This window comes from Odocoileus virginianus, chromosome 2 (assembly GCF_023699985.2).
Source record: "Odocoileus virginianus isolate 20LAN1187 ecotype Illinois chromosome 2, Ovbor_1.2, whole genome shotgun sequence".
In the NCBI taxonomy this organism is placed as follows: Eukaryota; Metazoa; Chordata; class Mammalia; order Artiodactyla; family Cervidae; genus Odocoileus; species Odocoileus virginianus.
The window spans coordinates 1704455-1722623 of NC_069675.1; the positions used below are offsets into that span (position 1 = coordinate 1704455).

Consider the following 18169-nt stretch of genomic DNA (forward strand, 5'->3'; position numbering starts at 1 on the left):
ACCTTCCCAATCCAGGATCGCACCCACGTCTTCTGCATTGGCAGGTGGATTCTTTACTACTGAGCCACCTGGGAAGCCCCTATAATGCTGGGCACATGTCATTAAACATTGTCCAGATCCACAGAATGTACAACACCAAGAGTGAACTCTAACATAAACTGTGGTCTCTGAGTGACTATGAGGTACCCACGGAGATCCATCTTTGGCTAAAAAAAAAGTCCATTCTGGTGAGTGATGTTGATAATGGAAGAGTATATGCCTGTGTGGGGACAGGAGGTATTAATATATGGGAAATTTCTGTATCTTCCTCTCAATTTTGCTATAAACCTAACACTGCTCTTTAAAATTGTCTTTTAAAAAATTATTGGGGTCCACAAATATCTATGGGTATTTATCATATTAGAAATTATAAAAGAAAAAATGTTTAAATATTTATTAAATCATTTGAATGTAACAATAATAAACTCATTAAATATTTACAAAAGAACTACACTTTTAATTAGAAAAGTGGCATTGTCCTGCATCTTTACAAGTCTTGTTAATGTCTGCCTTGAAATAACTGGATGCTGCTCTCTATTTCCGCAGATATGTTGAGAAATTGTACATCCTATAGTCTCTGGGAACTACCACTGTACCTTCGTGAGAAAATGAGAATGAAAAGGTCAGTAACTGCTTCATGTTATCACTAAAATAATTTCTAACTTGTGAAGCTCCTGGAAAAGTCTTGGGTACCCCCAGGAGTCCCTGGAGCATGCTGTGAGAAGATAAAATAAAGAAGACGGTGGGAGAGGGGGAAGGACAAGGCCGGGAGACACGGGCACCCCCACCATCTCACACCCGTCACCTCCCCTGAGCCCCGCGCCCCCACCAGTTACCCCCAGTGCAGAAACCACCGCTGCCTCCCCAAGGGTGACACCCAAAGGCGGGGACTCAAGAAACAGGTTAGGAAGCAGGTTTAGAAGCTACCACTCTGGGCCAAGCATCCCGTCCGCCGCTGCGGGGCGCACCCGTTCGTCCCTACTCTCCGTGTAGGAGGGAGCGCGGTGGGCAGAGGACACCTCCTGAGGGCCACGAAGTCGCCGGCTCTGCTGCGTCCACAGGACTGGGACGGGCAGTCCATCTTCTGCCAGGTCGGGAGGGACCTGTGTTCGGGCGCAGCACACAGACCCCAGCTCGCCCTTCCCCGGGGTGCACCGCGCGGTACCCTCGGGGACACGTACCTGGGCCGGAAGAGCGGACAGCCGCCCAGGAGCCCGCGCAGCTCGTTTTTGAGGCTCCAGAACTCGCCGTCCAGGTAACGGTGCAAGGATGAGTCCCCGAGCCCCAGGTTCGCCGGCTCCATCGCGCTGGCGGGCCTCTGGCGCATCTGTGGGGCCGCTGCCCGCGCGCCTCCTCCCGCACGCGGGCCGGAGCGCACGCCCTCTCCTCTCCACCCCGCCGGCCAGTCTCCTCCCTCCTCCGCCGCTTGCCCCTCCCTCCCGCGCGCTGGCCTGGGCACCCAGTGAAGCGAGAAAGGTCCGGGGAGTCTGGGCTCTGACAATGGTCTCCCCTCCCCGCCTTGCCCCGGGGCTTGAGTTCCTGCTACCTGGGCCCTCAGCTCAGTTGTCTCTCCAGTCGGTGGCCCACGAGAACCCTAGTATCAGAACCCTAGAGGGGAGGTTGGTCTGCAGACACCGAGGGCTGGCTGCTCAGAGCTGAGACATCTTACAGAGCGGACCTCCTTTATCAGCAGCCTCTCTGCGCCCAAGATCCAAGATGGCCTGGGCCATGCTTTGGCCCCAGGTCAGCTGCAGCTTGGCATTCCAGCGAACTATTTAATATTACTGTAATCTGGGGGGTGGCCTGGGGCTACAGGGTAGCTGGGAGATGCAGACAGAACGATGAACAAACATGAACTCATCTCCCAGAATCCTCCTTCTGTTGTTCTAACAAGTGACAAACATTCATTCCTTTCCCCTAAGTCTCATTTGCTTTACTGATTCTCCTTTTAAGTATACAGGGAATGTTAGCTGTTTCCTTTCAAGGACCTCAGGGCTGGGGAGATGACTGCTGGGGGCTGTGCTGTCGTGGCCCTGGGTCTCTGTCTGCTGTCATTAGGTTAATGAATATCATCTGTGTCGGTTTCCTTCTTGTTGCTCAGTCCTAAGCCTTGTCCCACTCTTTCCGACCCCACTGACTGCAGCACGCCAGGCTTCCCTGTCCTTCGCCATCTCCCGGAGTTTGCTCCACCTCATGTCCATTGAGTCGGTGATGCCATCCAACCGTCTCATCCTCTGTTACCCCCTTCTCCCCCTGCCCTTAATATTTCCCAGCATTCGGGTCTTTTCCAGTGAGTCAGCTCTTCACATCAGGTGGCCAAAGTATTGGAGCCTCAGCTTCAGCATCAGTTCTCCCAGTGAATATTCAGGGTTGATTTCCTTTAGGGTTGACTGGCTTGATCTCCTTGCAGTCCAGGAGGTTCTTAGCTCTGTATTTTCACGGTGCTGTGTGAGCCAAGGACTGTTCTGAGGCATGGAGCCCCCATGCCCCTCTTCTGCTGAGGATTCTGGAGCCTGGGCAGCCCCTGGGGTCTGCCTGGAGCTGACGGTCTCCCCCTTCCAGGGAGCCGCAGCCTGTGTTTGCTGTGAGGGTGTTGTCAGGGGGGCACCCCACTTGCACACGAGCCCTCGCTGTGAACCTGCTTCTGCCCAAAGGCCTGCCCTGGAGCCTGACCTGCCCCAGCTTTGTCTGTGACTGATCTTGTGACTTTAGATAAGAATCTTCATCTCTCTTAGTCTCAATTTCTTCATCTGAAACTTGTGGCTAATATGACCTACATTGTTTTAAAGACTATAATTATGTATATATAATGTTTGCCTCATATTAGGTGCTCTGTGATGGTCACTAGTTTCTGTGGGATTATTTAAATTGTGGATATATTCCACAATGACTGCAGAAAATCTGAATAGAATATTCGTTGTAGATTTCTCAAAAAAAAAAAAAAAAACTCCCTCTCCTTATAAGGACACCAATCAATGGGTTGGGCCCCATCCTACTCCACTCTGACCTCATCTTAACCTGATTACATCTGCAAAAAATCCAGTTTTCCAATAAGGTTACATGAACTTTTGTGGAACACAATTCAATCCAGTGTGTGCATGTGTACTAAGTCACTTCAACCATGTCTGAATCTTTGAGACCCTTTGGACTGTAGCCCACCAGGTTCCTCTGTCCTTGGGATTCTCCAGGCAAGAATACAGGACTGAGTAGCCATTCCCTTTTCTGGGTGATCTTCCCAATCCAGGGATCAAACCTGGCTCTCCTGCACACGGGACAGATTCTTTACTGTCTGAGCCACCTGGAAAAGCCTCCCTTCCTTCAAGGCCATCAATAGGATGGAAGAAGTCAAAGAACATAGGCTAGATGTGCCCGTTACCTCTGGGCCAGCATCAGAAAACCTTCCCCAGCAAGATGCCTGCTAGAGGAGTTAGGCATGTCCTGGAGAAAGAGGCTGGGCTCAGAACCAGAGTGCCCACAGCAGGGCCTCATAAGGGAAATGCAGGAATCCAGCAGCCCAGGCCTCTGAGAAGGGTGTCCAGTGACCCACAATGGACCAGGCATGGCCTCCAGGTTTGTGCTCAAGGGCCATCCCGCAGCCTTGGCTCTCCATAGAAGAGGGAGGCTGTGCTGGCTGCTGGCTTCACTTCGCGCTGCCCCTTGCCCCTCAGTCCTTGTAGGGGAGGCAGGCCCTCAGCTTGGATACTGAGAGAGCATTCTGCGTGGGCGGTGGTGGCAAGAACCCTTTAAACTCCTTCCACAGGTGGGTGACCAGGAGCGTTAATGACTTGCCCAAGGCAGAGGACTCAGGCCTCAGAGGGCCCACCCCACATCACACTCCCCTGCAGGACTGGCCTGGGGGCTTCGGTGAACTTTCTAGAGGCAGCTTCCATGAGGGCCTGGGGCACGAACACTACAGCCCAGTGCTTAGGGTTCCGTGATGAGGCACAGACTGTTCTCCGGGAACTTTGGTGTTTTTGTAGAAATCAGAGAACCAGAAAATAGAGCAGGGAGCATCCTGGAGTTTTTTCGGTCAGTCCTTTCTTTTCAGATGAGAAATTTGCAGGGCATGGCCTCTAATGGCTCCATCTGACCACTGCACTGGGTTTCAGGAGGCAAATGGGGCATCTTAGGAAACTATAATGTTCCTTGCATATGGATGTGAGAGTTGAACCGTAAAGAAGGCTGAGTGCCGAAAAACTGTTACTTTCAAACTGTGGTGCTGGAGAAGACTCTTGAGAGTCCCTTGGACAGCAAGGAGATCAAACCAGTCAATCCTAAAGGAAATCATCCCTGAATATTCATTGGAAGGACTGATGCTGAGGTTGAAGCTCCAATACTTTGGTCACCTCATGTGAAGAGTTGACTTATCGGAAAAGACCCTAATGCTGGGAAAGATTGATGGCAGGAGGCGAAGTGGGCAACTGAGGGTGAGATGGTTGGATGGCAACATTGACTCAACAGACATGAGTCTGAGCACATTCCAGGAGATGGTGAAGGACAAGGAAGCCTGGTGTGCTGCAGCTTATGGGGTTGCAGAGTTGGACACAACTGAGAGACTGAAAACAACAATGCTTCCCAGTACCCCCCAGTACTTTGAGAATCCCAGTAATGGTACTAGCTCAGGTTTACCTAACCCTTGCCTTATAACATTGTTATAAGGTAGAGAGGCTATAAATGCTAGAGAAATTTTGAACTAATGCTCAGAGATGCAGGTATAATATTGTAAAAAGAAATTTGTCTGGGGACCTCCCTGGAAGTCCAGTGGTTAAGACTTTACACACTCAGTGCAGGGTACATGGATTGGATCTCTGGTTGGAGAACTAAGTTTCTGCATGACCAAAATGGGCATGGCCAAAATAAATTTCAAAAAAGAAATTTAGTTGGTTTTTGACTGAGTTCCTGACACAGAGCCTTCAAAAACTCTGAGCATTTCTTAAGGGATCAGTGTCTTCGTTGTGCTATTGAATAATGCCTGCAGTGATTTTGGAGCCCGAGAAAATAAAATCTGTCATTGCTTCCATTTTTTCCCCTTCTGTTTGCCATGAAGTGATGGGGCTGGATGCCACTATCTTAGTTTTTTGTACATTTCACTCTCCTCTTTCACCTTCATCAAGAGGCTCTTTTGTTCCTCTTCACTTTCTGCCATTAGAGTAGGTATCATCTGCATATCTGAGGTTGTTGATATTTCTCTTGGCAATCTTGATTCCAGCCATTAGTACCAGTGCAGCCATTTATCAGAATGCAAAAATGAATTCATAAGATTCCCTCTAGTAAGGAAAGAATAGGAAAGAGAAAGGAATAGGGTCTCTGGTCTCTAGAACCAGGCTGACATGTAAATAACATCTGGGTGTTAGGTCCATTATACAAATACCAGGATAGCACATAGGACTGAACATTCCATTAGAGATTCTTGGGGAGGCTGATGGTGGCAGAGAGCTGGGATTCCCATCCTTCCTTCCAGGTTGCAGTGATATGAAAGTCCATCCTGGGTTTTGACCACACAAGGGATCTTCAGAAGTCACAAAACACCCTCAGATGAAAAACATTTCTAGAATAGGACTTTATTTTTTCCTTTCTTCATATCGACTTTATTCTTAAGGTTCTGTAGCCCCTTAAGTCACTTGTCAGCTTTCTGTCACTACTTTAACTATAAATCTCTAATCTTATATGATGTTTTAGCAACACAGCTAATACTGCTATTATAAATTACTTTAAATTTCCCAGTGAAAGGAAGATATATGTGTATTTGTGATTGTTTGCATGTGTCAAACAGGCAGAACCTAGAGAAAAATAATTGTTTTCTTTCTCTTTTCTAATTCTGGCTGCACTGGGTCTTCGTTGCAGTACATGGGCTCTTAGCTGCAGTGCACAGGCTTTCTCTAGCTATGGTGCACACGGCCGTCTCTCGTTGAGATGCACAAACTCCACAGCATTCAGGCTCACTAGTTGTGGCACCTGGGCTCAGTTGCTCCAAGGGGCATGGAATCTTAGTTCCCCTACCAGAGACGGAACCTGAGTCTCCTACATTGGGAGGCGGGTTCTTTACCCCTGGACCGCCAGGGGAGTCCCCGTTTCCCTTTCTTGGCAGAGCAGGGACTGGCATCATGGGACAGCCCAAGATATGAGGCAGAGGCGGCAGGAGAGTGGGCGTCAGAGGAGCATGGTGAAGAGGAGACAGTCTTCATTTTGCAGATCAGGAAACTGACACCCAGATTCAGGGTTTAAGTCCCCTTAACTGCTTCTTGGGCTTCCCAGGTGGCTCACTGGGCAAAGAATCTGCCTGCAATGCAGATGAGACTCAGAAGACGTGGGTTTCAATCCCTGGATTGGGAAGATCCGCTGGAGGAGGGCATGGAAACCTACTCCAGTATTCTTGCCAGGGTAATCCCGTGGACAGAGGAGCCTGGTGGGTTACAGTCCATGGGGTTGCAGACAGTCAGACAGCGCTTAGTAACTGAGCACAGCACAGCACATCTGCTTCTTGGGAAAGTCAAGTCCGGACTCATGTTCCCTGATGCAGTCTGGTTTTCCATCTCCAGTAAGTTTGGAATAACACGTCACTGAAAGCCCAAATATGAATAAAAATGCTTTACCAATTTAGAGAATCTATTAGTCATTTTACATAGATGGACATTTAATATTGAAATTAGCAGATAAACTACAGTTTTAGAGGAAGAGAGAGTTGTAACTGCACATTTCTGCCTCAGAGGCAGGAAACGCAGACCTTGACACGTGTGGACCCACAGCTCCCACTCTGATCAGAACAAGCCTCCCCATCCACATTCTGGAGCGGGTCTGGGGAGATAAGGTAACAGACCCACTAAGGCAATAGCAATGCCAAAAATTAAAGGGATGGCTAGATCAGTGAAGCAACGATTATTATTTAACAAACTTTCAGATATGCCATGGCAATCACTACACTCTCAACACAAACCTGAGGAGAAAAGGGCAGAGGGAGAAGATGAAAGAAGACTTGGAGCAGATGGAATTTGAAATGCTGTCAGTGGTGTGAACTTCCAATTAGTGAGTTTTTTAAAAAAAACGAACAACATATTTGCCAGCTCTTACGGATTTTCTGCTTATATTGATTTATGTAAATTGCCAGCATTGGGGGATTTATAGATTTTCATCAAAGTAGCAGACTGTTTCTTCATCACACTCTTTGGAAGTTCTTCCTTTACTCCTGAAGTGTAGAGATAATGTGAAGCTCTTAGAAAAACATGGTCATTCTAGACTTAGGAAACAGCACATGAGACTTGCCTGAACAAGCTCCTGAAGGCTTTGAACCAGGCCAGTCTCTGCTTTCCTTCCATGGCGCTCAGTCCTGTTACGTAGGAAGGTCAAACATCTGGTAAACCCTCCAACTCAGCACATCTCTACACAAGCAGCAGCCTCCCCAGCTTCAGCAGCCCATTTCTGTCAACTATTCTAGGCCATCACATTATCCTTCTCTTCTTTTCCTTACATACTAAAGACATCTTTGTGTTCTGAGAACACTCCCTCTTTGAGATCTGATTCCCTGTCTCACCTTCCAGTCCCTCTGCCTCCAACGCCAGCTTAGCATCTGCAGATTACTGATCTTGGCCTCTGCTCCCCACCTCTCCCTCCCTGTCCCCCTAAAATCCTGATTTATTTGGAACTGGGTCAATTAACCTAATAGGGACATTACGATGAACACAAATATGTGGGAGGATTGTTATACTGGGTTGACCAAAAAGTTTGTTCAGGTTTTTCCATGTTATAGAAAATTCTGAATTTTGGCCAACCCAACAATTTTCCTACAGAATAATAGGAGAGAGGGATGTCCATAATTAAGGGAAAAGAGAAGGCATTGAGTAAGCCAGGAAATTATTTCCAGAAACACGTACGATTCTAGTAATTGCTGACAACCCCAATGCTTACTACTGCTACCTCTAGTTACACCCAGTGTCTGATCAGTGGGTCAGTGTGCCCTTTTTAAGGGGCAGTGTGGAAGAGGCATTCACAATACTTTACTCCACAAACAAGCCTGGTGGGAGAGAAGCTCCTAGTGGTAGAAATGGAGGAGGGCAGACAAGCTCTGTGGCTTCTAGCAAACGGGGTAGAGCTAAATATACCTGCCATGAGGTCCTATGACCACAGTGCTGCTCATTCCCCAAAGGCCCAGTTTACTGTCAAGATCAAGTACAAACGCCTTAATCTAGCATGTAAGATCAGACATCAAACTATCAAATTCGTCTTTCATAAACAATTTCCACTGCTCATTAACAGAAGTCCTGAGGGGTTATTTCCTTCAGTGATCTTTATTTACACCAGGAATGATGTCCCCAGACTCCCCCCAGCCCAGATCCACCCCACCAGGTTCAAGGCCCAAGTCAAGCCCTCCCTTCCCCAGGAAGCTTTCTCTGACAGACAGGCCCATGTCCCCTCCCTCCTCTCGACTCCCCTAGCAGAAATCGTATGTGTATTGATTTAGTACTTAATCCTGCATTGGCAGCCAGATTCTTTACTAGCTGAGCCACCAAGAAGACCCAAACATTCATTTAGCACTTAATATTTTGTATGTCTATACAGGCTTCCCAGGTGGCTCAGTGGTAAAGAATCTACCTGCCAATGCAGGAGACACAGATCCAATCCTTGGATCGGGAAGACCCCCTGGTGAAGGAAATAGCAACTTTAGGCAGTATTCTTGCCTGGAAAATCCCTTGGACAGAGGAGCCTGGCAGGCTACAGTCCACAGGGTTGCAAAGAGTCGGACATGACTTAGTAACTAGAAAACAACAATTTTTCATATCTGTATCTCCATCTCTGAGATAATAGTTTCTTAAGGGCAGGATCTGAGTTAGATAAGTTTACAATTAAATCCAATAGCACCTAGTATATGAGAGATGCCTGATCAACATTTCCTGATTGGTGACTGAGGTGGAATCAGACACAGGTTGAAAACTTGAGTTAGTGAGAACAAAAATGTGTTATTCCTGTGATAATCAGCAGAACCTAAACTTGTCTAAAGACTCCAGAGTGAGCACCCTCTGAGTTAACAACCCCACAAATTGGATACTTGTGTAATCCAAATCAATCAATTCCCTGAAAGAAATTCTAAACTCCGAGAGCATCAGGATTTCCAGAAGATGCTGCTTTTTTAAAAAAAGATACTTAACTTAAGGACCCTAAGACAGCAAAACATGCACACCGCTTCTCTAAAAGGAAGGTAATCACACGAATAGCTCTTTATATTTCACTTGCACTGCCAAGCAGCTTGTGAAAGAACCTGGAGAAGAATGGGAAGTTATTAAAAGATCAAGGGGTTAGGTAAGGTTAGGTTGACTCTTCCAATTCAGTCTCAGGTAGGAAGCATCAGCATAATTCTTCTTAGTCTTCTAGGCTCCTTTGCAAATGGATATCAGTTTTGGTTTTCTAATTCCTAAATCCATGGTCTCCACAGCTCCCAAGTTCCACAGAAGATGGTGAAAGTTTTCCTGGGGCCATTCTGTACTCCATCCAAACTTCTGTTCTTTTAATTACCAGTTGGATGTAGAAACTGGTCCCTTGAGCTCTTCTTCGCTATAGAGCACCCACAGAGCATTTCCTATCAGTTAAATCAAGCCTGGAGGTCTCCAAGGGTAGCAACGTATCGCTTTATTTGCCATGTGTAATTTACATAACTAGCCCTCAAGTTCCTACAGACGTGATGCCCTCATGTTGTGACCACTACGCTAAAACCCATTCGGTTTTTCCCTGGGCTTTTGATGAATCACTCCGTAACTCTCTGCCACAGCTTTTTGGGATCTGGAACCAAAATTTAACGGACTTCAGCATCTAGGTTCTTTACTTACAGTGAGGACGCGGAACAAAAAACTGTGGGAAATGGGGAGGCATGCCACTCGGCAGGATTCCGTTTTTCACACCACCAGCCTCTCCTAAACCAGAGGTAGGCATTCCCCCATGGGCTCTGCGACCTTAAGTAAGTCTGAACGGTATAAACGCGATTATTTTTTCTTCTTTCCATAAACCAGGCATAACGACTCTGGTTTATATATGTAAGCAAAACGTCGAAGCGGCGCAACTTTTTCAACCTCGAGAAACTATTTTTCTCCCAGGATGCCTTCCCCAGGGTGATGCCTTAATCATATAATTTTGTAAGCCAGCTGCAGCTTGGACGGCCAAGGAAAAAACTCATTCTCTCCTCCTGGGCCAAACTAGGTGGTCCCGGTCACGCCGCACCCTGAAACCTAGCCCGCCCTCCGCTCAGCTTGCGCTTTTGATTCAACTGGGTTGCGGGAAGTGAGAGGAGCTGCCGGCGCACCGGAGGGAGGCGGGCCTTGGTCTCCAGGCAACGGCCCAGGCGATTGGCCAGCTCGTTTGCAGCCGAGGCCAATGGCCAGGCGCCTTGCAAACGGTCGTTGCGGCGACTGAGGCTGCGCGGGAGATTCGATTTGGGGGCGGCTACTACCCAACGGCGTAGTTGGGACTGCTGCTGGCCTGCATCCTCTCGCCATGGATAACCCGGAAAATGTTTTTCAGTAAGTGTGGGTCTGGGTGTGCGGGGGCGTGATCCCGGGCTGGAGGCCGCCAGGGGGCTGGGGTACCTGAGTTCGGGCCTAGTGGTATGCAGGTCCCTGGCCCGGCCTGCCTCCCTTGGCCTTCCCGCCCCTTTCCTTGGACCTGGAATTTGTCCCCTCCCTGCCTCACTACCCCCTTGCCTCCCCGGCTGGGCTGCAGGCCACTCGGGGGTCGTGGTAAGATGGAGCACAGTGTAGCCGGGACTCTCTGCTGAGACCCCGGGCCTTTGACCGAGCTGCCGCTAGAGTGGCAGTTTGGGGAGGGATTTGGATGAAATTAGGACCGCCAGAGGGCCTTGATTGTAAGGAATTCTCCCCTGGGCAGATCGCCTCGGTGGAAGTAAAGTGTCTAACCACCCCCCCCCCCCCCCCCCCGCAAAAACTAACACTTGCATATAGGTTTCATGAGAAATTTTCGAAACCACTTATTTTAAAATTCTAGAAAGGGAATGAACTTAAAATTGCACTATCCCATAATCCCACAGTTATTAGAATCGTTGAGTAATGTGCCCTTTAAGGGGAAAAATGTTCCACTGTTTGTATTTATGTCCACCTGCTAACAATTTTTAAAATTCCCATGCCTTTGCTTTTTATGACTTAGGTGATTTATCCAGACTGTTTCAAACGCATTTAAAACAGTTAAATCTTGTGCTACAGAAAGTAAAACTGGTTAGTTTTATTAGCACCAGTGTAAGATTAACTTTCTGGGATCAAAAGATTCAGATCCTTAACTCTGCCTTCAGACTTTTTCTGTAGCCCAGACTGCAAAGGATTTCAATTTTACAGACTCCTCTTCCCCCATTTTAAAATAGAAACCAGATATTTCTGACCTTATTTTGACTTTACAAAGGCTGATGTGCACTAATGCGCTGAGTGTTTTAGTGTTGCTTTCTAGTGTATTTAGACCATATTACTAGGGAAGTGTGATTGGGATCAGATGGGCATCTTACTTTGGGCAGCCTAGTTCATGTTTCAGGAGAAAGTTATTTCATAACTTAAACTAGGAACTTTTATACTGCTTATAAATTGTGGGAACTTATCTGCTATGATGCACAAGAGGGAGTTTCAAGATGTAGGAATATTTTTTAACTTTTAAAAGTAAGTACTATGTTTATGTGGTTAAAAAAAGATTTAGGAAAGTGTTCACTGAGATCTTTAAATGACGGCTCTCCCAATGCCTCGTATGTAACCATTTTTTTAGTTTATTTTTCAAGAATGTAAATATTTATAATACGAACATATGCATGTACATATATACATATGTGTACAATTCCTGCCTTTTTGAAACATAAAAAGTGGCAGAGCATATGCACTGCTTTTTTTGTTTGTTTTTTGCTTAATGTTATCCTTGGAGACTTCAGTCTGTCATTCCATAGTTTCTTTTTTCATTCTTTTTTACAACTGCATGATATTTCATGTACCATAATTGACCTAAAAATGTACCCCATTGATGGACACTTGGAATATGGACCTTCTTTGCTATTACAAATAGTGCCATGGTGAAAAATCTTATACCCGTGGTGCTTTTCATGTATCTGTCCTCTAGATTCCCAGGAGTGGGTTTGCTAGATCAAAAGGAAATCGGTCTGTAATTCTGGTGATATTATTACCAGTTCCCTTGGCAGGGATTGAGCGCACTCCCACCTCCAAGCAAGTTGGAAGTGTGTCTTTTTCCATTACTTCCCCTCTACATTGTTGTATTTTTGGAGTCTGGTAGATGAGAAGTTATCTCAGTGAGGCAAATTTCTCTCCTGAGAGAGGCTGAGTATTTTTCTGTGAAATACCTTTCGTTCATTTCTTAAATTGGATTGGGTTTGCTTTTTTTGCCCCAATTTCTAGAAGCTCTTTCGTCATTCCTGTTTAGCATTTCTTTCTTAACCCTGCTTGGTGTTTTGTTTATTTGACATAGAGAAGCTTTTTATTTATAAGTAGTCCACTTACCTAGCTTTTTCTTTTGTGGCTTCTGGATTTTGAGTCACAAGAAACTTTGATTTCATTTGTACTGTGAGGTGACAACTAGAAGAAAATATTACTTTTTTTTTTTCCCCTTGGAAAAAATCATCGAACTTCTCTGATAGAAACCTGAAAATCTTCCTTACTTTGGCTCTCTCTGTTACCCAGTATTCAGTCCCATCCGCAAGTCTCATTGTCTCTTTCTCCAAAACACCCCAGTTACACATTTGAACAGTTCCCATACTGGTTGGGACTCTGCAATAGGTCCGTAACTGTTCTCATCCCCCACCCACCTCATCACTTAGAGACAGTTTTTAACATACACATTAGATCTTGTCACGCCTCACCTTTCTCCTAACTCAGCTGCTTGGTTCTGGCCCTGTCAAACGTACCCTCTCAGAGAGGCAGGCTTTCCCTGACCACCCTACCTGAAGATAGGAAGTCCTATCACACTCTTACCCCTTCTGTCTTTTGCGTTTGTTTGTTTTCCCCCTCTGTGTTCTTATTTTACAGATTTCCTTTTGTTGGTTTCTTTATCCTGCTAGCACCTGGGGCCTCTTGGAGAACTTTCTTGGCTTGGCTGGTTTATTTTTAAGCTGTGGCTGAGTATGCAGAAGTCGGGGCAAGTTCTCAGGGAGCTCCAGCCGCTGACTTCTGAGCGTTGTCATCAGTGGTCTCCCTCAGGAACCTCGTGTCCCACTGAGGCCCAGAAAGCAAACTGTATCCTGGAAGTCCTGATCTGTGGGACCCTGGGCTGTCACACGCTTCCCTGGTGGCTCAGGTGGTCAGAAATCTTCTTGCAATACAGGAGACCCAGCTTTGGTCCATGGCTTGGGATGATCCCCTGGAGAAGGGCATGGCAACCCACTCCCGTATTCTTGCCTGGAGAACCCCATGGACAAAGAAGGCTGGCAGGCTACAGTCCATGGGGTTGCAAAGAGTCGGACACAACTGAGTGACTAACCCTGGGCTGTCATGCACCCTTCAAGAGGTCTCTTCAGATCTCCAGCCGAGTTCCCAAGCACAAGGCGAGGGGTCCGGGTGGACGCCACACCGGGTCCCGGCGTTGGAAGGAGGAGCAGCAAAGTTCTAGTGGCCTCGTGGCGGCAGTGACAATCAAACTGGAGCCCTTGTGTTAACAGCTGCCTCCTGCAGAGCTGCCTCCCCGGCCTCGCGTCTTGCTTTCTTCCGAAAAGAACCCTGGCTGCTTTTGAGTTTCTGACTTCTGAGTGGATACTGTTTTCATTTTTATTATAGCATTGAATTGGTGTTTCAGATTCTATTTTAAGGTATATTCATGATAAATATGAAATATAACTTTTGCTTTTAGAAAGTATTCCTAATAATCCCATGTACCTATTTTTCTCTGTTCTAGAATGTTTGAAGCCCATATGCAGAGCTACAAGGGCGATGACCCACTGGGTGAATGGGAAAGGTTAGCATTTCCTTTATTTATTTTTTCTGTAAACAAACTATATGCTGCCCGGAAAAATTAATACTATCCGTATTTTTTCTAGTTACATGCGATGGGTAGAAGAGAATTTTCCTGAGAATGAAGAATACTTAACAACTTTATTAGAGCATCTAATGAAGGAATTTTTAGATAAGAAGAGATATCACAATGACCCAAGATTCATTAATTATTGTCTAAAATTTGTAAGTATACTTTCAGAGGTATAATCACATCGCCAATCATGTTGTACTTTTGCTTTTTACCCCAGATTTTAGGGTCATTTTTGGCTGTTTTTTATTTGATTCCTTATGTTTCTAAGTCATAACTTTTTTTTTTAAAGTTCTGTGGCCAGAGACTTGTATTTTACAACCTTTTGGCTTCTGTATTGTGGATTCAGTGATTGAGTTTTGAAATCCTCCTTCTCTGTAAAGTCTGAAATGTGACAACAGAAGGTAGAAACCGGGCTTCCCTGGTGGCTCAGGTGGTGTAGAATCCGTCTGCAGTTCAGGAGACCTGAGTTCGAACCCTGGGTCATGAAGATCTGGAGAAGGAAATGGCTGCCCACTCCAGTGCTCTTGCCTGGGTAATCCCATGGGCAGGGGAGCCTGACAGGCTAGAGTCCACGGGGTCACACTTTCACTTTACAAGGTAGAAACCTTGAAAAGAAGGTTTGTTGGCTGAGAAGTGTGTTCAGGGAAGAGTAGATAAACAGGTGCTTTAGCACTCCCTGGTACTAAAGAGGGTTCCTGGGAGTAAATTAAATCCATTGTGAATAATGAAGAAAATATTAACTCTCAGAAATGAAATTTAGGGCTAAAAAGAAAAGGCTGCCTCAGGTTAGGCTTTCAAAGGTTGGATCTGTTCAATCTTGAAATAAAGGCCTGGGGCATGAGTTGTCATAAAATCATGAATAGAATAGATAAAGTAAACAGGAATTTGTTGTCTGTCTTTACTAAGCTTCAAAATGTGAGGATTAGACACACCCTGTGGAATTTGAATGAGTGCAACTTTATATATTAATATTACGGCACAGAACCTACCGTCTGGGAAAACAGTGGGGGATGCTGAATTTCAAGGAAGGGGGTGCGCTGACTTTGAGGCTTGCCATCAGAGGACCACACAGGCCTTCCCCCATGCTGCCTCCATGAAGACGGCCGCTGAGTGTGGTTTGGACTGGGGGCCACACGGGCCCGGCACGGGCCCTGCTCTCACGTCTGTCTGCTTTGGATTTCTGCAGGCCGAGTGCAACAGTGACCTTCACCAGTTTTTTGAGTTTCTGTACAACCACGGCATCGGAACCCAGGCAGCTCCTCTGTACATAGCCTGGGCCAGGCATCTGGAAGGCCAGGGGGAGCGGCAGCACGCCAATGCCGTTTTTCGGAGAGGAATTCAGAACCAGGCCGAACCTAGCGAGCTGCTGCAACAACAGTACAGGTAGTTTGACAGTGAGACTCCACACAGTGATTGCTACCTTGAAAGGTAGTGGTTTGCTCTGTAAAGATTTTTATTGTTATATTTGTACAGGGAAATGCTTCTCATTGGGGAAAATGTGGAACTAGTGTAAAGAAAAACTGTCCAGAAATACTACCATTAATATTTTTTAGCACTTCCTTCCAGTGTCTTTTCTGATGCTTGTGTATGTGCCTTAGAGTCTATGTATTACGTAGTAAATTGTACTGTATGTCTGGTTGTATGTGCTGAGCTTTATACTGCTCTTAAGAAATTATGGACTTATACCACTTAGAAAGTGGTTGTGAAGTCTGTCCCAGAGCAGTGTCATAATTTCATTGTTCTAGAATGGAGCATTTGTTTCCAACATTTTTTTTTTTTTTCTCACGAAGACCAGCACATGGTGCATACTAAGTCACTCAGTCATGTCCGATTCTTTGTGACCCCATGGACTGTAGCCCACCGGGCTTCTCTGTCCAAGGGATTTTCCGGACAAGAATAATGGAGTGGGTTGCCATTTCCTTCTTCAAGGGATCTTCTCAACCGGGGTTCGAACCCGAGACTGCTGCATTGCAGGTGGATTCTTTACTGCTGAGCCACCAGCAAAAGCCTACAGTATGCGCATGTTGTAACATGTGTGTATTGATACCCACAGAGGAGGGTACATTTGTTATGTGAATTTATAAAATACTGACATAAATGAGGCAAGGAGGAATTTTTCTAATGTAAGTACATTGGGTATGAAAATAAGCCCAGGGTTTTTTTTCTTAATTTTGAAGCAAATCTAAAATTCAACTTTGCAATCTCTCTTAACCTCAGTCTTTATTAGATCACAGTAAGCTATCATGTTTAGTTTTCACTCTAATATAAATGCATATTAAACTGTGAATTGTAATCTGTATTGATGCCTTTACTGTTGTCTTTTAGGATGTTTCAGGCACGCCTCACTGAAACCCATTTGCCTACTCAAGGTAAAATAACGCTTCTAAAATATCCAAAGTATCAGTAACTTAGTCTCTGATTTGCACTGCCTTTTTTTCCCTTAAAAAACAAATCCATCCTGTATTTATTGATTATATTATCTTAGGTAACGGGGAAGACCCTCTGATAATAATAATGCCTGCTTCATAGCCCTGCATAGCAGGGACTCTGTCTTAGCACTTTAAAAGAAAAACTCGCCAAAAAAACAAAAAAGCTTGTTAATTTCATTGTATTTTTAGGATTTTCAAAAAGTAAAAATTATCCCAAATTGAGTGACGATACTTATTCTGGACTACATCTGTTCTGAATTAAATTAAATGTATTTGATGCAACTTTTAAAGAAATGGAGTTTTGTTTTTCTTTTTTTAAGAAATAAAGATTACATTTCAGCATTAAGCATCAACTATCTTATCCTATTTTTTAAATTAGCTAGAGTTTACATTTCTTTCAGGGACTTCATTGGGTGTTTTGAATTTATTAGAAAATTGTTTCTACAACATTACTTTTATTTATAAGGTGTTTTAATTATGTTTTTGAGATAGTGTGAATGAGTTCATTTTTCAGTGCTACTTACTGAAAGATCAGGGGAATGTATTTGTATTGTGTTCATTTAATGTGGTTTTACCCTTATTTCTTTTTATTTCATGCATTTCATGTCATAGTGAGAACGTCAGAACCTCTGCATGATGCTCAGATTTTAAATCAAATGGTAACATCAAAATCAAATCCAGGAAGTAACTCAGCCTGCATTTCTAAGAATCAGGTAATAATAACGGTTGTAGTTGCGTGGAAACTGGGAAGGCTGTTGCATGGTCAGCCCGCCTGCCATTCGTGTCCCTTGGGCACCTCGTTTCTTTGCCCTTGTCTGCCAGGACTGACCTCCACGTCAGCTACCTGTGCTGTGGCGCCTTTCTGGGCCTGTCATCACCCACCACTGCCCACTTCCAGGGTTAAATGGAAAATCACTCACTCTGACTGTAACTTACTGTACTCGTCTGACCTGGTGACACCCCTCCATGACCTCCTGTCTTCGTCTGCTCCCCCCCAGCAGCCTCTGTCCCTCTTTGCTCTGCGGGGCTCCCTTCCCTGGCTCAGGATTCTCTAGCTTGGGTCACACCCATCTGCAGACACCTGAGCCTACTTCAAATGCTCTGATCTCGGAACTGTCACCTCAACCAGAGCTTTTCTATTTCCTGGCAGTTATGCTTCTTATTTCTCTGTTCACACTTTATGTTTTCCACATTGCCTGTGTTTCCTTTTCTACTCACTAATGCCAAATGATAATTTTTTTACCTTCTTTTTACTCTCCCCAAACTTGGGGCCTGACTATGTCTAACCTCTGTCAGGAACTGGCAGACTTACTCTTTCAATGAGACAGCAGAATCCCTCAGATGACAGCTGTCCGTGTCTGCCACCAACCGATAAATAACTGGACCCTTGCTTGCCTTGGCAGGGGCCGAGGCAACTCTCCTGCCCTAACGACTCATCTGCATATGCACGTTCTCTCCTTCCTCCCAGCATCTTCCCACCTCAGGGTACAGTGCTCGTTCAGAGTTGGCTGTGGACCTGCTCTAAGCCAAGTGCTGTGGCACTGCCTCTGTTCCGGGAGCACACGTATTAAGTCTCATTGATATAACACATTCCTGGAAGAAGACTGTGAATTCCAGCTTTGACAGACACTCACACTATCCCAACTTACATCCTCCTCACGCGTGCCATCTTGTTTGTTTCCTGCTGCCCCAGCTCTAGGCGT

At 45.7% G+C, this 18169-nt stretch overlaps 1 protein-coding gene across 1 annotated transcript in view; it reads left to right on the plus strand.

Annotated features, from left to right (window-relative positions):
• Positions 1–10429: 10429 nt before the first annotated feature.
• The window catches only part of BUB1 (BUB1 mitotic checkpoint serine/threonine kinase), a 32565-nt gene continuing 24825 nt past the window's right edge, over positions 10430–18169 (plus strand). Inside the window, exons 1-6 of the mRNA XM_070474072.1 lie at positions 10430–10541; positions 13909–13968; positions 14051–14189; positions 15224–15420; positions 16363–16406; positions 17079–17179. Coding sequence (XP_070330173.1) covers positions 10516–10541; positions 13909–13968; positions 14051–14189; positions 15224–15420; positions 16363–16406; positions 17079–17179 — 567 coding nt within the window. The 5' untranslated portion in view covers positions 10430–10515. The remainder of the gene's footprint in view (positions 10542–13908; positions 13969–14050; positions 14190–15223; positions 15421–16362; positions 16407–17078; positions 17180–18169) is intronic.